This window comes from Rana temporaria, chromosome 4 (genome assembly GCF_905171775.1).
Source record: "Rana temporaria chromosome 4, aRanTem1.1, whole genome shotgun sequence".
Taxonomy (NCBI): Eukaryota; Metazoa; Chordata; class Amphibia; order Anura; family Ranidae; genus Rana; species Rana temporaria.
The window spans coordinates 316,046,055-316,066,914 of record NC_053492.1 but is presented as its reverse complement, the minus strand read 5'-3'; the positions used below and the strand labels follow the sequence as shown (position 1 = coordinate 316,066,914).

General features: G+C 42.6%; 1 protein-coding gene across 3 annotated transcripts in view; it reads right to left on the bottom strand.

Moving 5' to 3' along the window:
- The window catches only part of LOC120937413 (deleted in malignant brain tumors 1 protein-like), a 116,933-nt gene that overhangs the window by 47,348 nt on the left and 48,725 nt on the right, over positions 1–20,860 (bottom strand). For all 3 annotated transcript variants that reach the window (XM_040350629.1, XM_040350630.1, XM_040350631.1), the window contains 2 exons: positions 8,314–8,628; positions 4,183–4,215 (listed from right to left, as the gene is read on the bottom strand). In XM_040350629.1, the coding sequence (XP_040206563.1) occupies positions 4,183–4,215; positions 8,314–8,628 (348 nt within the window). The remainder of the gene's footprint in view (positions 1–4,182; positions 4,216–8,313; positions 8,629–20,860) is intronic.

Here is a 20,860-nt window from a genome sequence, read left to right as displayed (position 1 = left end):
GCAGTGCCGAAAGCTGAAATTTCACCTGGGCAGGAAGGGGGTATATGTGCCCAGTAAGCAAGTGGTTAAATGCAGTCAGTGATCACTGTTCCCACCGAATACACAAGCATTTATTTTTTTCTACCTTAACCCCTTACCGACCAGCCATTGCAGTTTTACTGCAGCAGGTTGGCTTCCCTGGGCGTAGCTATACGTTGGCTCGCCTTTTGACCACTAGGGGGTGCATGCACCCATGGCACGATGCCGGAGCCAATGCGCGTGCCCGGTGGGCACCCACACTCGCTCCACACAGAGACAGAATAGAGATCTGTCAATGTAAACAGACAGATCTCCGTGCTGTCAGGGGTAAGGAGAACGATCTGTTGTTCATACTAAGTATGAACAACAGATTGCTCTGCTCACCCAGGCATCACCCCCTACTGTTAACCCCTTCCCTTCCAGTGACATTTACACAGTAATCAGTGCATTTTTTATACACTGATCACTATATCAATGCCAATGGTCCCAAAAATGTGTCAGAAGTGTCCGATCTGTCCTCTGATCACCGCCATTACTAGTAGAAAAAATAATAATGCCATAAATCTTTCCCCTATTTTGTAGACGCTATAACTTTTGCGCAAACCAATCAATATACGCTTATTGGGATTTTTATTACCAAAAATATGTAAAATACATATCGGCCTTAACTGATGAGAAAATTCGCTTTTTTTAAAAAAAAATTGGGGATATTTAATATAGCAAAAAGAACAAAAATGATTGCGTTTTTTTTTCAAAATGTACGCTCTTTTTTTGTTTATAGCACAAAAAATAAAAATCGCAGAGATGATCAAATACAACCAAAAGAAAGCTCTATTTGGTGGGAAAAAAGGACGTGAATTTTGTTTGGGTAAAACCTTACATGACCGCGCAATTATCAGTTAAAGCGATGCAGTGTCGTATCACAAAAAAATGGCCTGGTCATTGAGCAGCCAAATCTTTGGGGCTAAAGTGGTTAAGCTGGCCATACATTATACAATGTTCTTATCCAATTTCCTTTAGATTTACCTTCACCTATGTAGTGCAAGGGCCTGTCTGATTACATACCAATTGAAAGTGTTTAGGTTTGACCTAATATTATATGGTCTAATGGAAAATTGAACAAGAACATTGTATAATGTATGGCCAGCCTGACTTTCATTTTGCAATGATCGTTTTTTTGACAGAGTATGCAGAAGCTTTAGTTTTGAGAACACGAGACATATGTCCTGGGTTTTTGTAAAGCTCACCATACACTATACAATATGATTGTGCAGTCTCTTTTAGATTTACCATCAACTATGTAGTGCAAGGGCCTGCCTGATTGGATACAGAGTGAATGGATAAATAGGTGGGTCATCTTATTCCAAAGTAGTTCTTGTAAATCTAAAGGAAATTATACAATTGGATTGCATAGTGTATGGTCAGCTTTGTACAAGTACATAGGAGAAATTGGATAGAGACACTCAGCTGTCAATCCCCATTCACATCTCTGTGTAACTAGCTATGATTAAGCACTGAGTTACAGTGTGAAACGTGTCAGATTTCATCAGTTTTTTTTTGCTGTGGCATGTATTTTTGTGATTTGTTTTTACAATAAAAGGACATTTTTTTGGAGTGCGGCTGTCCAAACCTTCTTTTGTATTCCTGCATGATCATTTGCATTGCCAGCACCCGTGGTTTTGGATCCAGTGAGGAGTTTCATCTGCTACACCTGAGCGGTTACTCCTTTTTTCTGTGTAGCTGGAACTCACATTCTCGTATGCACTGTTTTTCAGGGAGTTTTATGCCGCGTACACACGGTCGTTTTTTGTCTTGTAAAAAAATGTTGTTTTTTCTCATGAAAAAAAATGAACTTTTTCAAACTTCATTTTAAAAAACGACGTTGTCTACACACCATCGTTTTTTTAAAATGCTCTAGCAAAGCGCGGCTACGTTCAGCACGTACGGCGGCACTCTGTTCCATTCAAGCTTGTGTCATAACTTGCTTCTGAGCATGTGCGGGTTTAAAAACGACATAAAAAAATTGAAGCATGTTCGATTTTTTTTTTTGTCTTTTTTCAGAAGACATAAAACAAAGTTTTCCCCCCACACGTTCATTTTAAATGACGTTTTTAAAAATGTCGTTTTTTTTTTATCACAAAAAACGACCGTGTGTGTGCGGCATTAGAGCATTTTTGCTCATCCCACATAGGGCAGCCCATTCAACAATTGCCCTAAAGAAGCTCCAGAACTCTTTTTAGAGTGATGTGTGGTGTGTTTTTTACTGGGCTTTTTGGTGCGTATGCAGCATGATTCTAAAACATTTTCTGTGCCGTTTGCCATGCTTTTGAAAAACACACAGATGTGAATGGAGCTTCACCTACTTGTGTAAACACACAAATTTCACTTTGTTGCATATGTGCATGCAGCAGGTGCAGCCTGATTGACTGATTGTGCTAAACCTCCTTTCTATTCTGAATAATGTGCAGGGCTGATTTTAAGACATATTTAGGTACTTTAGTTTCATTTAAAAATAGTACACAGTAACTATTTATATGAGCACATAACTGATTTAATTAATATTTTTTATTATTTTACACAAAGTTCAAAATGAAAGAAAATTGCTTCCCCCAAGGTAGCATACAACTTGTAAAGCCATACACAGACCTGTGAGAACTCAGTAGCCTATTGAAGTTTGAAATAATGAATGTATTACTTTAAGCTAGTGCATTGTTGGTTCACTTACCTTTTCCTTTGATTTCCCTTCTAAAAGTTTTTTTTTCTTTGTCTGAATTTCTCACTTCCTGTTCCTCCTCAGTAAGCTGTTCTAAATGACTTTCCACCGCTCGGATGATGGTGGAAAGCTTACTGAGGAGAAACAGGAAGTGAGAAATTCAGACAAAGAAAAAAAACATTTAGAAAGGAATTCGAAGGAAAAGGTAAGTGAACCAACAATGCACTAGCTTAAAGGAACCTATTTAGAAAATGAAAAACAAACCTTTACAACCCCTTTAATTTGGTAGACCCATGTGGAGGTTCTGATCCCCCAACTGTCCAGCAACAATGCCTAAGGCCTCGTACACACGACCGAACATGTCCGCTGAAACTGGTCCCCGGACCAGTTTCCGCGGACATGTCCGACCGTGTGTAGGGCCTAGCGGACAGTTTTCCGGCCGAGCGGACAGGTTTCCAGCGGACAAAAGTTTCTTTGCATGCTAAGAAACTTTGTCCGCTGGAAAGCTGTCCGTCGGACATGTCCGATGGTTAGTACGACTCATCGGACATGTCCGCTGGTTATGACGTATAACCAGCAGCCCGAAATCCCGCGCATGCGTCAAATTGATTCGATGCATGCGTGGAAGCATTGAACTTCCGTGTCAGAGAACGTCGGTGTCTTCTACATCACCGCGTTCTCTGTCCGCGGGGATTTTGGTCTGATGGTGTGTACACACATCAGACCAAAACCTCCCAGCAGACATGTCCGATGAAAACGGACCGTTTTCATCGGACATGTTCGGCCATGTGTACAAGGCCTAATAACGGTGACCAGTTATAGTAATGCACCAAAATACTGCCACTAACTTACTACCTATCTCCTCTAATGCCCTGTACACACGATCGGTTCGTCTGATGAAAACGGACCAATGGACCATTTTCATCGGACAAACCAATCGTGTGTGGGCCCCATCGTTTTTTTTCCCATCGGTGAAAAAAAATAGAACCTGTTTTAAATTTTTCTTATGGTTAAAAAAACGATAGAAAAAAAAACGATCGTCTGTGGGAAAATCCATCGGTCAAAAATCCACGCATGCTCAGAATCAAGTCGACGCATGCTCGGAAGCATTGAACTTCATTTTTCTCAGCATGTCGTAGTGTTTTACGTCACCGCGTTGGACACGATCTGATTTTTAACCGATGGTGTGTAGGCAAGACTGATGAAAGTCAGCTTCATTGGATATCCGATGAAAAAATCCATCGGTTTAGATTCCATCAGATTTCCGATCGTGTGTACAGGGCATAAGTGTGACATAACTTGCTACTGCTCACTTTTCTCTTGCTTATTACTTGGCAATGGCATCAGGAATATCAGAAATAAATGTTCTGCCTTGTCTCCTTCTGTCCTGAAACAGTCCTATTTTACTTGTGACAGATTTGTTTAGTGAAAAATGAATACAATCATATTACCTGTGGAACCATTTACAATGGCATTTTGAGAATCTAAAAGAATGAACATATGATTAGTCAGTGAAATGCATACATATGACAATACAATAACAATGCTTTTATCAAACGTCATATGTAATAGTTTGTTTAAAGTCTATCATAGCTATGAAAAGTTTAATAGACCCCATTCCTTCCCTGGGAAAAATTAAGCCTGGTACATGTTATTTTTTATTTTTTTTCGTTCAATCCAGCAGCTAAATGAAAAAACTGAGAGGATTCTGTACTAACTATGCAATGTTGGTACAGCAATCTCCCCGGCTGTGCTATTATGTTCTGACAGGGAACGTTGTCATTGCCCCCAGAACACACCGGTCATTGCTCACAGCCATTGGCCGCAAGCGCTGATCAGATGCCAATCGATTGCTGGTTTTCCAGCATACTTGTTCAACAGAAGCCGGTCATAAGATTGACTCGTGTGTATGGGGCTTAATGCTGGCCATACACGGTTCGAATTTCGAAAGCATTTTCCTTCGAAAATCGTTTCTAAGAATTTTTGTACAAATTTCGCACCGTTAGTGGGCTGCAGCAACAGCCTATTTTCATGCGGCAATCAAATTTGAGGAATCGGACATATTGGAAATGTAATAGAAAAAAAATTGCGCATGTGCAAAAAAAGAAAATTCCCGGAGAGAAAAGAAGATTCCCAGACACAAAAATTATTTTCTGTAGCAACATAAAGGCTTGGTCTGCCGAATTTCAAAAATCAATGGTGGCATCATCGGATCCCAAAAAAAAAACTTTCTGATTTTGAAAAGAAAATTCGAAATTTGACCGTGTATGGCCTGCTTTACTGTCACCTTCATGATCTGTGTTGATACGATACAGCCCCTAACAGAAAATACTGTCTATTGTGCTGCTGGGCAAAGGACTTGACATTGTCGTGTATTAAATAAACCCTGTGACTTTTAGCCATTATTGACCTGGAAATAACAAAATAACATTATTGAAATAGTATAATAATTTCTGTATTATTTTTAATTGCTACATTTGTTATGTTATTTTGTTATTTCCAGATCATATATGGCTAAAAGTCACAGGGTTCATTTAATACATGACAATGTCAAGTATGGATATCTGTATTTGCTATGTATTTTAAAGGGCCTTTGAAGGGATGCGTGTACTGTTTCTTTTTCTTTATTTTTTTTTTAAAGCTAGCAAATAATGTAATTTGCTGGTAATTTAAACTTTCTCTTCGTAAATGTCATTTTTGTTGTAGCACACCCTACAGCAAGAATGAAAAAAATGTGTAGAGTCCCACCAAAATACATAAAATACATACCAGACCCTTTGAGTCTGATCAAAAAATAAAAAATAAAAATGTGTGAGCCCCCCTCCAGGAGATCCATATCAGACCCATTGGGTCTGGTATAGATTTTAAGGAGGATCATAGCTAATCCCTACCTTTCAACATTGGTGATGCTTTGAAAGAGATTCCAAAAAGCACTAGTACTTATATACACTGGGTTCTTTGGCATGACTGAGTGGCAAGCAGGTTGTTGCCCCCTCTTTGGTAAACTCAGGGATCCCTCAAACTCCTAACCAGTTCAACATAAATGCAGGTAAAAAAGCAGTTAAAATAAACATAAAATACTATTAGAAATTATTTTATGAATCTATTTTTAATTAATATTTTCAGGTTTCAATGATGCCTGAAAATGCTGCACATCAATCCAGAGTTAGCAGATCAGAGGAGGGAGGAGCAATTGTTTTCCCTTTCTCTCTATTAAAACTTTTTTTTTTGTTATTTTGGAAGGCGTGGTATTTTTTATGTATAGTTCAAAAAATAACTTGGGAAATGCTGAATCTGTATACAAACACAGCTTCCTTCATAAACAGTTAATAGTGTTTTTAATGTGGAATTTTAATTTAATGTAAAAGCTAAACCAGGTGAATTTTAGCATAAATATGTTGAGGGAAAGTCAGGTGAATTCTCAGGGAAGGTTACATGTACCCTTTTAGTATAATGGGTGAATGTTACAGTAAAGAAGAACTGATGTTGCTATATGTCATGGAATGTCATTTTTGCTGGTTGATTCCTGGCAAATTTCCACCAGTTTTGGTTGAATCTTGATAATCACTTCTGGCCATTTCAAAGGCTAAAAGGCAATCGGTTGTCCAAAAAAATGGTACGGGGAACTGGATACTGCCATGGGGGACATGTATCAATATATATATATATGTATCTTGATGGGGGGCCCCACACAATTTTTTTTACTTTACATTTTGGACCCGAAGGGCCTGGTATGGATTGGGGGGGACCCCACACTGCTTTTTTAAAAAAAAAATATTGTTGGCAGTCTTTCGTTTACATTTCAGCTGTCAGTGGGGAAGCCCACTGACAGCAGATGAGTCATCTGTTGTTAAGGACGTGGCGGCCACTCCTTAACCAGCTATTCTTCACACAGAATTCGAATCGGTCGATCATTTTTTGACTGATCCGAATTTGAATTGTTCTGAAAATTTGTTGTTCATTAGAAAACAAATTTAAAAAACAAAATTAAACAAATTTCATTACTATTTTATTAGGAGATTCAGATACATCCAAATCTCGGAATAACCCCAAATTTGTCCCAATTCGTACTTGGACTGAAACAAATTGCACATCTCTAATCACTTTGCTTAAATCTGTGTGCCCGTGGTCTATTAAGACCCTAGAAATGCCCCTGGCTGCAATCTTTAGAATGCAATGCAGCATTTACACTGCAACCTACGATACAAATTTTGCATCAGAGACCCAGCTGTGGAAACCTTATGTGTGTCATCTTTGCAGCTGCACAGGTTTTGTAACCATTGCTGATCATTTTAATTGAGCCAGTTAACAATGTCTGGGAACAGGTGAATTTGTCTCTTTTAAAAAAAAAACACCTGCTGTGTTGAAGGCCCTCTCAGACAGCACACAAGCTTTCGCTATTGACCACATCAGCCCTGGACCCCAAATAGTCCACAGTCATATGGTTAAGGTGCTGCCTATTGCCTGCAGCAGGTCCTGTCTGCTGCATCTGCAAACACATCTTAGGCCTCGTACACACGGGCAAACATGTCCGATGAAAACGGTCCGCGGACCGTTTTCATCGGACATGTTTGCTCAGAGATTTTGGTCTGATGGTTGTACACACCATCAAACCAAAATCCCCGCGGACAGACAGCGCGGTGACGTGGCGGCGACGATGACGCGGCGACGTGCGCGAACCCGGAAGTTCAATGCTTCCACGCATGCGTCTAATCACTTCGACGCCATGCGCGGGTTCTCGGGCCAGCGGACATGTCCGATGAGTCGTACTGACCATCGGACATGTCCGACGGACAGCTTTCCAGCGGACATGTTTCTTAGCATGCTAAGAAACATTTGTCCGCTGGAAACCTGTCCGCTCGGCCGGAAAATTGTCCGGTCGGCCCTACAGTTTCAGCGGACATGTGCCATATTTAAAAAAAGTTCCCCCTGAGGGGTAAACTGTAGAGAATTGGCTGATCCGACGCGTTTCCGATCAAACCTTTAAAGGTTGATCTTTATCAGGGATATTATGTGTCTTTGATATCTGGATAAAGAAAAATTTATTGAAAAACAAACAATAAATCATGTCCAATAATGTATACATATTCACAATTGTGAATATGTATACATTATTGGACATGATTTATTGTTTGTTTTTCAATCAATTTTTCTTTATCCAGATATCAAAGACACATAATATCCCTGATGAAGATCAACCTTTGAAGGTTTGATCGGAATTGCGTCGGATCAGCCATATCTCTACAGTTTACCCCTCAAGGGGAACTTTCTTTAAAAATGGCATGGTGTCTTTCTGCTACTCATATGTCTGTAATTAATGTTTTTTCCATGATATCAGATTGTATTGCACTGTAATTTTGTACTTTTTCTATTTATGTGTATTAAATATATATTTTTTATACTTTTTGAATATATTTTCTGTTGCCTTCACAATCCCAACCCTAGAGGTTTTCTCATTACAAATTTCCAAGGGATGATGGCAACTACATGGTCATCTGTGTAGGCTGGTTTATTTGCATAAAAAGACACTGCTTTATATGTCATATACAGTATGTGGTGTTATAGAAGCAACAATCATATACCTGAGCAGATGACACTTGCATCTTCATTGTGTCCACAGTTATGGGAGCCCCATCCAAGATGACTACATTGGTAAAGGTACTGCTCATTTCCAACACACCGCACATCATCAAGAAGAATACTCCCATTACCCGGTCCAAAATGAGCATTACTTAGAGCTGCAACGCCAGACCCACATTTCAGCTGTCGACACACAACATGAGCATTATTGATGTTCCATATGTCATCACATACTGTTCCCCACTCTGTTCCATTATATATTTCCACGCGTCCAGCACATCTGTCCAAGCCACCCACCAGTCGAATAGGGTTAGTTCCTAAACAAGACAAGATATTTTAGGTTTACATTTATTGCAATATACCATGTGTTATCGGTGAGCACATACAGTTTTTTAAATTATTATTGCTGTGTACTTTGAAGATCTTTATGATTTTCACATTTGACATGCGTTCTTGTACATATTTTAGTAGCTTGTGACAATTAGGCTAAGCTGCTGCTGTCGGGTGTTTAGGAGGTGACCCAGCCTGTTTTTTTTTTCTCGACAGCAATGTACACTGGGACTAATGCACTGCAACTGTGAGCCAAGTGTTAGAAATGTGTACAAAAAATGCTGTATATTAAAAAAAAACTTAACAGAAATAGATGTGCTAATAGTTTATTTTTATCAGAAGCTAAGCATGTGCACTCAACTTCTTTGGTTGACCATGGCGAGGCCTGTTCTGAGTGGAACCTGTCCTGTTAAACCGCTGTATGGTCTTTGCCACAGTGCTGCAGCCCAAACTTTTGAAAAGTGAGGGCCACTTAAGCAACTTGGTAAGCAGTCATGGGCCACAATGAGCGGAGCACGCGGATGACAGGTCCAAGTCCACTCTGCATATGCAGAGCTGACACAAACACGGCTGCTCTACTCTATGGGCCCTCCGATCTGCCCAGATGGAGGGGGAGAAATTACCCCTACTGTTTTTCTGTAGCAGATCGGATTGAAGGTAGGTGGGTGTAAATGGCAACACATCCGTTTACATCTGTGGTTAAATAGAGGTGAAAGGAGGGTCTGATTGGGTCGGACCGGTCGTGTCAAAAGCAGCCTAAGACTGCTTTCACACTGACGTGCTGCGGTTTACCCACACCAAAGGTACAGCGCAGTGCACCTGTGGCTTAGCTGCACTTTGCATTGACTTCTGTTATATCTTGCAGGGGTGGTGCACTTTCTGAAGTGCACCAAACTCCCAGGTAATAACAGAAGTCTATGGCTCAGTGCAGGTAACTTGCAGGTGTTCTGCGCTGCACCTGTGGATCAGTTTGAAAGCAGCCCAGTAACCACTGCAGAACAGATATACCCAGATATATACACTGGGGGCCAGATTCACAGCTGAAATACGCTGGAGTATCTACTGATACACCGGCGTATTTTCAAATTTGCCACGTCGTATCTTTAGTTTGAATCCTCAAACCAAGATACGACGGCTTCTGGCTTCGATCCGACAGGCGTACGGCTTCGTACGCCTTTGGATCGTCGGTGTAATACTTCGGCGCCCGCTGGGTGGAGTTCGCATCGTTTTCCGCATTGGGTATGCTAATTAGCTGTTTACGGCGATCCACAAAGTTACGCGCGGTCGTCGCATTCTCTTACGTCGTCGCTAGTCAGCTTTTCCCAGCGTATAGTTACGGCTGCTATTTCATGGCTTATATTTAGAATAGCCATGTTAAAGTATGGCCGTCATTCCCGCGTAGAATTTAAAATTTTTATTTTTTTTGCGTAAGTCGTCCGTGAATAGGAAAGGACGTAAGGCACGTCGCCGTTCAAAAAATTACGTCGGTGCGACGTCATTTCACGCAAAGCACGGCGGGAAATTTCAAAACGGAGCACGCGCAGAACGTTCGGCGCGGGAACGCGCCTAATTTAAATGATACACGCCCCATTTGAATTAGGCGGGCTTGCACCGGACGGATTTTCGCTACGCCGCCGCAAGTTTTACAGGCAAGTGCTTTGTGAATCAAGCACTTGCCCGTAAAACTTGCGGCGGTGTAACGTAAATGTGATACGTTACGCCGCCGCGGATTTACGCAATTCTACCTGAATCTGGCCCTGGGATTTTAGTAATAAACCTACCTTTAAAAGCAGTCTTCTATTCAGGTATCATCGGCTGTTGCTGTCCCAGGCAGAGAGCATTTGGTATCACCCCGCCTGTGACAGGAGTTGGCGCTATATAGGAAGCATCGGCTTATGCGACTGTGCTCCGCAGCCACTTGCTTCTTCTACCGCCGGCTTCATTCACAACACTCTTGCTCTGGGATGGTGGGTCGACAACCCACAATCTGGGCTTGCCAATCCACCATCCCAAAGCAGGAGGTTGCAGGCCACATCAGGGGCTCCTTGGGCCACATGTGGCCCCCGGGCCACTGGTTAGGCACCCCTGATGTAGAGCAACAATTCATTTTTTTTTTCAGATCCACAGAGAGTTGTTTGCCATGAGGTGCCATGTTGAATTTCCAGTGACCCGTATGAGAGAGTCAGAGCGATAACACCGAATTTAACACACCTGCTCCCCATTCACACCTGAGATCTTGTAACACTAATGAGTCACATGACACTGGGGAGGGAAAATGGCTAATTGGGCCCAATTTGGAGATTTTCACTTAGGCCGCGTACACACGATCGGTTAAACCAATGAGAACGTTTTCATTGGTCCAGACCGAACGTGTGTGGGCCCCCTCGGTTATTTATCCATAGGTTAAAAAAAAGCAATCTTGTTTTAAATGTAACCGATGGATACCTAACCGATAGAAAAAAAAAAACGATCGTTTGTAGGCACGTCCATCGGTTAAAAATCCACGCATGCTCAGAATTAAGTCGACGCATGCTTGGAAGCATTGAACTTCGTTTTTTTCAGCACATAGTTGTGTTTTACGTCACTGCGTTCTGACACGATCGTTTTTTTAACCGATGGTGTGTAGGCACGACTGACCATCAGTCAGCTTCATCGGTTAACCAATGAAATCGGTCCATCAGACTGTTTTCATCGGATGGACCAATCGTGTGTACAGGGCTTAAGTGATGTACTCACCAGCGGTTTAGACATTAATGGCTGTGTGTTGAGGGGACAGCAAATTGACACTGTTATACAAGCTGTACACTCACTACTTTACTTTGTTGTAAAGTGTAATTTCTTCAGTGTTGTCACATGAAAAGATATAATAAAATATTTACAAAAATGTGCGGAGTGTACTAACTTTTGTGAGATACTGGGGTTTATTTACGAAAGCCAATTGCACTTTGCACTACAAGTGCACACTACAAGTGCAAAGTGCACTTGAAATTGCACTGAAAGTGCATATGGAAGTGCAGTCGCTGTAAATATGAGGGGTAGATCTGAAATGAGGGGAAGCTCTGCTGATTTTATTATCCAATAATATGCAAGCTAAAATGTTTTTTTTTTCCTTGCATGTCTCCATCAGATCTACAGTGACTGCACTTCCAAGTGCGTTTTCAGTGCAATTTGCCTTTCGTAAACAACCCCCACTGTATATACATTATATATAAACATTTTCTACTACTTCTTAACCAACCCCTATGTGTGAAAATACTAACTGAAAGCAAAGCACTCCATATGTGCCTGATTTTAACCCCTTCCCACCAGGCCCTTTGTAAAATGATGGCTGGGCAGGAGCCCTATTATCCGGAAGGACACGATCTGTCATCGGCTGTGTCCACCAGATTGTCCACAAGGTTTAGGAGTGTGGAAGGATGGAGGAAAGCAAAGATCTGGGGGAGTACTAGGCGGCACCCTTTAAAATATTTTTTTTTATCACGCTCCCAATAAAATGACAGCATGAAGAACACATACTGGGGGTTATTTACGTAAGGCAAATCCACTTTGCACTAGAACTGTAAACTACAAGTGCAAAGTGCACTTGAAATTGCACTGAAAGAACACTTGAAAGTGCAGTCGATGTAGATCCGAGGGGGACATGCAAGGAAAATAAAAAACAGCATTTTAGCTTGCACATGATTGGATAATAAAATCAGCAGAGCTTCCCCTCATTTCAGATCTACCCCTCAGATTTACAACAACTGCCTGTAGTGCAAAGTGAATTTGCCTTTCGTAAATAACCCCCATTGTGTCACATTAGCATCCTTTGCCCCCCTTCACACCACCGACAACAGTAGTGTCCTCTGCTCCCCTTCACATGACTCACCACAATAGTGTCCTCTGCTCCCCTTCACATCACCCACCACAGTAGTGTCCTCTGGTCCCCTTCACATCACCCACCACAGTAGTGTCCTCTGCCCCCCCTTCACATCACGCCCCACAGTAGTGTCCTCTGCCACCCTTCACATCGTGCTGAGGGATCATCATCAGCATTCAAACTTTTCAGAGAATGCAACATTAATAAGTCACTGGGACCAGATGGCTTGCACCGAGGGTCCTTAAGGAACTCAGTCAAGTAATTGCCAGGCCATTATTCCTAATTTTAACTGACCGTCTACTGACTGGAATGGTACCACCTGATTGGAGAATAGCCAATGTAGCACCAATATTTAAAAACAGGCCAAAATACATCCCTGGGAATTCCAGACCAGTTAGCCTAACATCAATAGTATGCAAGCTCTTGGAGGGGATATATTATATAAGATTTTAGTAATGAAAATGGTATCATTAGCAGTAATCAGCATGGACTCATGAAGAACCATTCTTGCCAAACCAATCTATTAACCTTCTAAGAAGAGGTGAGCTGCCATCTAGATTAAAGGAAGGCTGTAGATGTGGTGTATCTGGATTTTGCAAAAGCATTTGACACAGTTTCCCATAAACGTTTAGTGTACAAAGTAAGGTCCGTTGGCATGGACCGTAGGGTGAGTACATGAAGTGAAAAATGGCTACAATGGCGAGTTCAGAGGGTAGTGATAAATGGGGAGTACTTGGAATGGTCAAGGGTGGAAGTCTGTGGGGTCCCCCAGGGTTCTGTCCTGGGACCAATCCTATTTAATTTGTTCATAAACAACCTAGAGGATGTGGTAAACAGTTCAATCTCTGTATTTGCAGATGATACTAAGCTAAGCAAGACAATAACTTCTCTGCAGGATGTGGAAACCTTGCAAGTAGATCTGAACAAATTAATGGGGTGGGAAACTACATGGAAAATAAGGTTTAATGTGGAAATATGTAAAATAATGCATTTGGGTAGCAAAAATATGAATGCAATCTACTCATTGGGGGGAGAACCTATGGGGGGAATCAAGGATGTAAAAGTACCTGGAGGTCCTAGTAGATGATAGGCTCAGCAATGGCATGCAATGCCAAGCTGCTGCTAACAAAGCAAACAGAATATTGGCATGCATTAAAAAGGGGAGTACCTCAAGAGATGAGGCGATAATTCTCCCACTCTACAAGACTCTGGTCTGGCCTCACTTGGAGTATGCTGTCTAGTTCTGGGCAACAGTCCTCAGGGGGGGGTTGCTGGGGGGGGGGTTGCTGTCTTTACTACTTCATCATAAACCCGCATTCTGAAAATGCTCTAGCAAAGCGCGGTTACGTACAACACGTACGACAGCACTCTGTTCCATTCAAGCTCCCGTCTCATAACTTGCTTCTGAGCATGCGTGGGTTTAAAACGTCGTTTTAGCCCACACATGATCATTTTTTATGACACAAAAATTACATTTTGAAAAACGACATAAAAAATTGAAGCATGTTTGAATTTTTTTTTTATCGTTTTTTTTAAGACAAAAAACGATGTGAAGCCCACACACGATCATTTTAAATGAAGTTTTTAAAAACTTTGTTTTATTTCATCACAAAAAACGACCGTGTGTACGCGGCATAAGTGTCAGGAAGCTAGTTGTTAGTTAATTTGGACAAGGTATAATCCCCAATCCTCATTAAACTAGTAGGTACGAAGCCCGGCAGGTGTGAAGATGCGACTTGATGTACATCTTGCTGGATTTATGCATTCCTTGATCATCCGATCAAGGGAGAATACTGCTGTGTAAAATGTAAGCATTTTGGCCCGGATTCTGAAAGCCTTACGCCAACGTATCTACTGATACGCCGCGTAAGTGCACGGATGCGCCGGCGTATCTCTGCACCTGGTTCTGGAAGTAAGATACGCCTGAAATTTGGCTTCATATGACCGACGTAAGTTTACTACGCCGTCGTATCTTGGGTGCATATTTCTGCTGGCCGCAAGGGGCGCTTCCATTGAGTTACGCGTCGAATATGTAAATGACCGAGTTACGCCGATTCACGAACGTACTTGCGCTGCCGCTGTAATCTACGCAGTTTACATAAGGCGTACGTCCAGCGTAAAGTTATTCCACATAATAGGTGGCGCAACCCATGCAAAGGTATGGACGTCGGAACAGCCGTTGTATTTTACGTCGTTTACGTAGTATTACGTGAATAGGGCTGGGCGTAGGTTACGTTCAGTGATTCGACGTATATTAGGCGTTCGTTCCGACGTGATTCTGAGCATGCGCACTGGGAAGCGTCCACGGGATGGCGCATGTGTCGTTCGTTCGGCCCCTCATTTGCATGGGGTCACGCTACATTTAAATGTATCACGCCCACTTCCTTCCTACTTTGAATTAGGCGGGCTTACGCCGACCAATTTACGCTACGCCGCGCAACAAAGGGAGCAAGTGCTTTGTGAATACTGTTCTTGCCTCTCTGTGTTACGTCGGCGTAGCGCATATGAGATGTGGTACGCCCACACAAATGTACGTCGCTCTACGTGAATCCAGGCCATTGTTTCCCTGGAAGCCCAGGTTCTGAATCTAGGGAAGCAACTGTCAGCACTAAGAAGACCCTCTATACTAAAGGAGAGCTGGGAACCTAGCCGGCAGGTGCTGGCAGGGGCCAGCACAGAGACGGGTGGAGACAAAGAGGTTCAGGCACTAAAAAAGACTAGATGGGTGACAGTCAGGAAGGGTAGAGGGGAAAGTGCAAGGGAGGCTGACCTTGGGCTGGAACATCCCAATAAGTGCGCCCGTATTGCGTAGGCGCGTCACGGAGTTTCCGAAAGGAGCCGAACAGGTAAAGCTGCGAGTCGGCTCTATACGGCGCCTGCACAGTCAGCTCTACACGGGTCCTAGTCGGTGCACAGGCACTGTGTAGAGCCGACTCGCCCCTTTACATGTTCGGCTCCTTTCGCAAACTCCGTGAAGCGCATACACAATACGCGGGGCGGGCCTTATCCGCCAGGGGGAACATTTTCTAATAGACATCAATCATCTGGGCGAACGCCTAGATTACATTGCGGCTCAGCTTGGAAACACCTACTCCCGCGGGAGAAGTACCCGGAAGCCAGATTTCAAATATAGATTATAAGGTATGTACAGCCTAAAAAAGTGCCGACTGTACATGCTGGTAGTATAAAGAATTTGGTCTTATATAAATGTTATTTGGGTGAACCTCCGCTTTAAGGATTTAGGAGCTAAATTGAGGAAAAGGACCTCCAAGGTAGTATTCTCAGAAATACTTTTGGTTCCTTGAGCCACACCAGAAAGGCAGAGGGAGATTAGGGAAGTAAACAAGTGGCTGAGGACTTGGTGTAGAAAAGAGGGGTTTGGGGTCCTGGAGAACTGGGCCGACTTCTCAGTTGGTCACTATTTCTATAGAAGGGACGCACTGCACCTAAAGGAGGAGGGTGCAGATCTGCTGGGAGTGAAGATGGGACTTTTAAACTAGGCGAAGGGGGGGGGGGGTCCAGAGGTAGAGATAGTCAGCGTGGAATATTTTCCAGAGGGAAGTATTGGGGCACTAGTGGTAGGTTGACTAAACCGCATAAACCCAAGGTAAGTATAGCACCAAGTACTATTTTCAACCTTGGAAGACCCAATAAGAAGACAGTATGCAACTGGTCCAAACTACGTGGCATGTTCACCAATGCCAGGAGCCTGGTGGACAAGATGGGAGAACTATAGATACTGTTGTACGAGGAGGATTTAGATTTTGTGGTAATTTCAGAGACTTGGTTCAACGGCTGTCATGATTGGCTGGCAACCATTCAAGGGTATTTCCTTCATCGCAGGGACAGAGAAATAAAATAGGGAGAGGGGTATGCCTGTATATAAAGAATAATGTACGAGTGAATGTGAGAGATGATATCACTAAGGGGGCTAGGGAGGAGGTGGAATCCTTATGGGTAGAGCTCCAAAGGGAAGAAACTAAGGAGGAAGTAATATTGGGAGTATGCTAAAGGCCCTCTAACCTAGGGGAGGAGGGGGAGATGACCTACTATAACAATCTTAATTATCAGCAAGCATGGAAAATGTAATCATAATGGGAGATTTTAATTATCCAAACAGACTGCTCGCAGTTCCTAAATGTCTTGCAAGACAATTTCATGGGTCAAATAGTAGATGCGCCAACTAGAAACAAAGCATTACTAGACCTACTGATTACCCAACAATACAGACCTAATCATGGATGTGGAAGTACGGGGCAATTTAGCAAAAAGTGATCTCAGGTCAATTAGCTTCAGTACAAATCACACAAATAGGAAACATAAGGCGAATACAAAGACACTGAATTTCAAAGGAGTCAACTTTCCTAAAGTACGAACCTTGCTAAAAGATATTAATTGGGATAAAATCTTAGGAACAAAGAACACGGAGGAGAGATGGGTTTACTTTAAGAGGATATTAAATAAGGGCATTAACCAGTGCATCCCATTGGGAAATGAATTTAAAAGAGCGAACAAAAGTCCTGAGTGGCTTAACTCCAATGTAAACATGCATATAAAAGCAAAGGAGAAGGCCTTCAAAAAATACAATGCTGAGGGATCATCATCAGCATTCAAACTCTTCAGAGAATGCAACAAGAAATGTAAGGGTGCAATTAGGGCGGAGGAAAGCAAAATCAATACCCAAAAATTATTGAAAGTATATCAACTGTAAAAGAGGGAGGACAGACCATATTAGCCCCATAAAGAATGAGAAAAGAAATCTGGTTACAAAGAATGGGGAGATGGCAAAGGTATTGAATTTATTCTCCTCAGTCACAAGGGAATCAGGGGGGCTTCAGTAACCAAAACTGCAGTGTTTATCCTCATGACACATCACATGAAGCATCCTCATGGCTAACAGAGGACAGAATTAGGAATAGACTTGAAAAACTTAACATTAATAAGTCACTGGGATCAGATGGCTTGCACCGAGGGTCCTTAAGGAACTCATTCAAGTAACTGCCAGGCCATTGTTCCTTATTTTTACTGACCGTCTACTGACTGGAATGGTACCACCTGATTGGAGAAAAGCCAATGTAGCACCAATATTTAAAAACAGGCCAAAATACATCCCTGGGAATTACAGACCAGTTAACCTAACATCAATAGTATGCAAGCTCTTGGAGGGGATGATATTTTTGTAATGAAAATGGTATCATTAGCAGTAATCAGCATGGACTCATGAAGAACCATTCTTGCCAAACCAATCTATTAACCTTCTAAGAAGAGGTGAGTTGCCATTCAGATTATAGGAAGGCTGTAGATGTGGTGTATCTGAATTTTGCAAAAGCATTTGACACAGTTTCCCATAAACGTTTAGTGTACAAAGTAAGGTCCGTTGGCATGGACCTTAGGGTGAGTACATGAAGTGAAAAATGGCTACAATGGCGAGTTCAGAGGGTAGTGATAAATGGGGAGTACTTGGAATGGTCAAGGGTGGAAAGTGGGGTCCCCAGGGTTCTGTGCTGGGACCAATCCTATTTAATTTATTCATAAACAACCTAGAGGATGTGGTAAACAGTTCAATCTCTGTATTTGCGGATGATACTAAGCTAAGCAAGACAATAACTTCTCTGCAGGATGTGGAAACCTTGCAAGTAGATCTGAACAAATTAATGGGGTGGGAAACTACATGGAAAATAAGGTTTAATGTGGAAATATGTAAAATAATGCATTTGGGTAGCAAAAATATGAATGCAATCTACTCATTGGGGGGAGAACCTATGGGGGAATCAAGGATGTAAAAGTACCTGGAGGTCCTAGTAGATGATAGGCTCAGCAATGGCATGCAATGCCAAGCTGCTGCTAACAAAGTAAACAGAATATTGGCATGCATTAAAAAGGGGAGTAACTCAAGAGATGAGTCACTCTACAAGACTCTGGTCTGGCCTCACTTGGAGTATGCTGTCTAGTTCTGGGCAACAGTCCTCAGGGGGGGTTGCTGTCTTTACTACTGGGGGGGTTGTCTGCACTGAGGGGGGTTACTGTCTGTACTACTGGGGGGTGTCTGCACTGAGGGGGAGGGTGTCTGTACTGAGTGGGGTATCTGTACTGAGAGGGGGTGTCTGTGTTGAGAGGGGGTTGTCTGTACTGAGAGGGGGGTGACTGTAGTAAGAGGGGGGTGTCTGTAGTGACAGGGGGGTGTCTGTACTGACAGGGGGGTGTCTGTACTGACAGGGGGGTGTCTGTACTGACAGGGGGGTGTCTGTACTGAGAGGGGGGTGTGTCTGTACTGAGGGGGGGTGTGTCTGTACTGAGAGAATGTACCGAAAAATGATCCGATCCGTGACTCTGATCCGAGGAACGATCCGAACCGTGAGTCTTTTGATCCGTTGCACCCCTAGTCCTCAGGAAGGATGTGCTGAAGATTAGTACAGAGAAGGGCAACAAAACTAATAAAGGGAATGAAAGACATTAGATATGAGGAAAGGTTACCAGCACTGAACTTATTCTCTCTGGAGAAGAGACGCTTAAGAGGGGATATGATTTCAATTTACAAATACCATACCGGTGACTAGGAATGAGCCAAACACCCCCCCCCCCCTGTTTGGTACGCACCAGAACTTGCGAACAGAAAAAAAAATTGTGCGAGCACGCGAACACTGTTAAAGTCTATGGGACACGAACATGAAAAATCAAAAGTGCTAATTTTAAAGGCTTATATGTATGTTATTACCAGAAAAAAACGTGTTTGGGGACCCCAGGGGACATGTATCAATGCAAAAAAAAGTTTTAAAAACTGCTGTTTTTTCAGGAGCAATGATTTTAATAATGCTTAAAGTGAAACAACAACATGAAATATTCCTTTAAATATCATGCCTGGGTGTCCTTAGTCTGCCTGTAAAGTATTGTATCTCTCCCGTGTTTATAACAGTATCACAGCAAAATTAAATTTCTAAAGGAATTTTTTTTATTTAAAACTGCTTGCGGCTGTAATGTATTGTCGGATCCCGGCAATATGGATAAAAATCATTGAAATGGGGCCCCCCCCAAGTCCATTACCAGGCCCTTTGGATCTGGTTTGAATATAAAGTGAGAAACCCCACATCAAAATGTATTAAGGGGAACCCTGCACCAATTTATTTTTTAAATGGTGACCCTTCAGGTCTGGTATTGATTTTAAGGGGAACCCTGAGCCAAAATAATAAAAAAAATGGCGTGGAGGTCCCCCCAAAAATCAATACCAGACCCTTATCTGAGCATGCAACCTGGCAGGCTGCAGGAAAAGGAGGGATGAGAGAGCACCCCACCCTCCTGAACCATACCAGGCCACATGCCCTCTTCCCCACAACCCTTGCCCGGTGGTTGTGGGGGGGATTACCGTAATCTGGAAGCCCCTTTTTTACAAGGGGACCCCCAGATCTCGCCCCCTCCCTGTGTTAATGGTATCGGTTACATTGTATCCCTACGCATTCACCAAAAAAGTGTCAAAAAAGTAAAAATTTAAGTAGACAGTTTGGGTCAAGTCCTTTATTAAAAAATAAATGTCCTGCAATGTCCATTTATCTACAATAATAGCGCCGCCGCTCCGGAGAAAAAAAAACAGAAAAAACTCTGACTGGAGCCTTTTTGCGCCGACAGCTGTTATATAGCTGAGGGCAGGGATGTAAGCCGCTCCTTCTGATGTCATCTGACATCACATAATGTCAGAGGGGGCGGGGTCACCAGCTATATAACAGCTGTCAGCGCAAAAAGACTGCAGTCAGAGTTTTTTTGTTTTTTTTCTCGGGTCAGTGGCGCTGTGATCGAAGATGAATGGACATCGCTGGCCAGTTTTTTTTTTTAAATAAAGTACTTATCCCAAACTGTCTCCTGTCATTTTTACATTTTTTTTATACATTATAGCCGCGAGCAGTTTTAAATGACATTTTTTCCTTTACAAATGTCATTTTGCTGCTCTCATTCAAAAAACTATGTACGTCCACTATGTAAGCAGCCTAACATAGTGTAGGGCGTGGACATAGCCCCCTGAGCCATGATTGGCTAAAGGCACCCTGCCTTTGGCCAATCATGGCTCTCACAGCAGAGTGTGCTATGATTGGCCAAAGCACGCAGGTCAGGTGCTTGCTTTGGCCAATTAGCAGCCGTCAATGCACTGTGATGGTTGCAGTGCATTGATGGTCTCGCTGTTCATTATGTGGCGTTCCGCGGACACTCGGTTTTTCCACAAGCCCCCCATAATGTTCTAATCTCGGTAAATGGGCGACTCGAACATCGGGCTCATGCCTACTGGTGACCCCACAATAGGGATAAAACTTTTCTGTGGAAGGGAGTTTAATAAGACACGTGGCCACTCATTAACCGGTTAAGACCGGACCAAT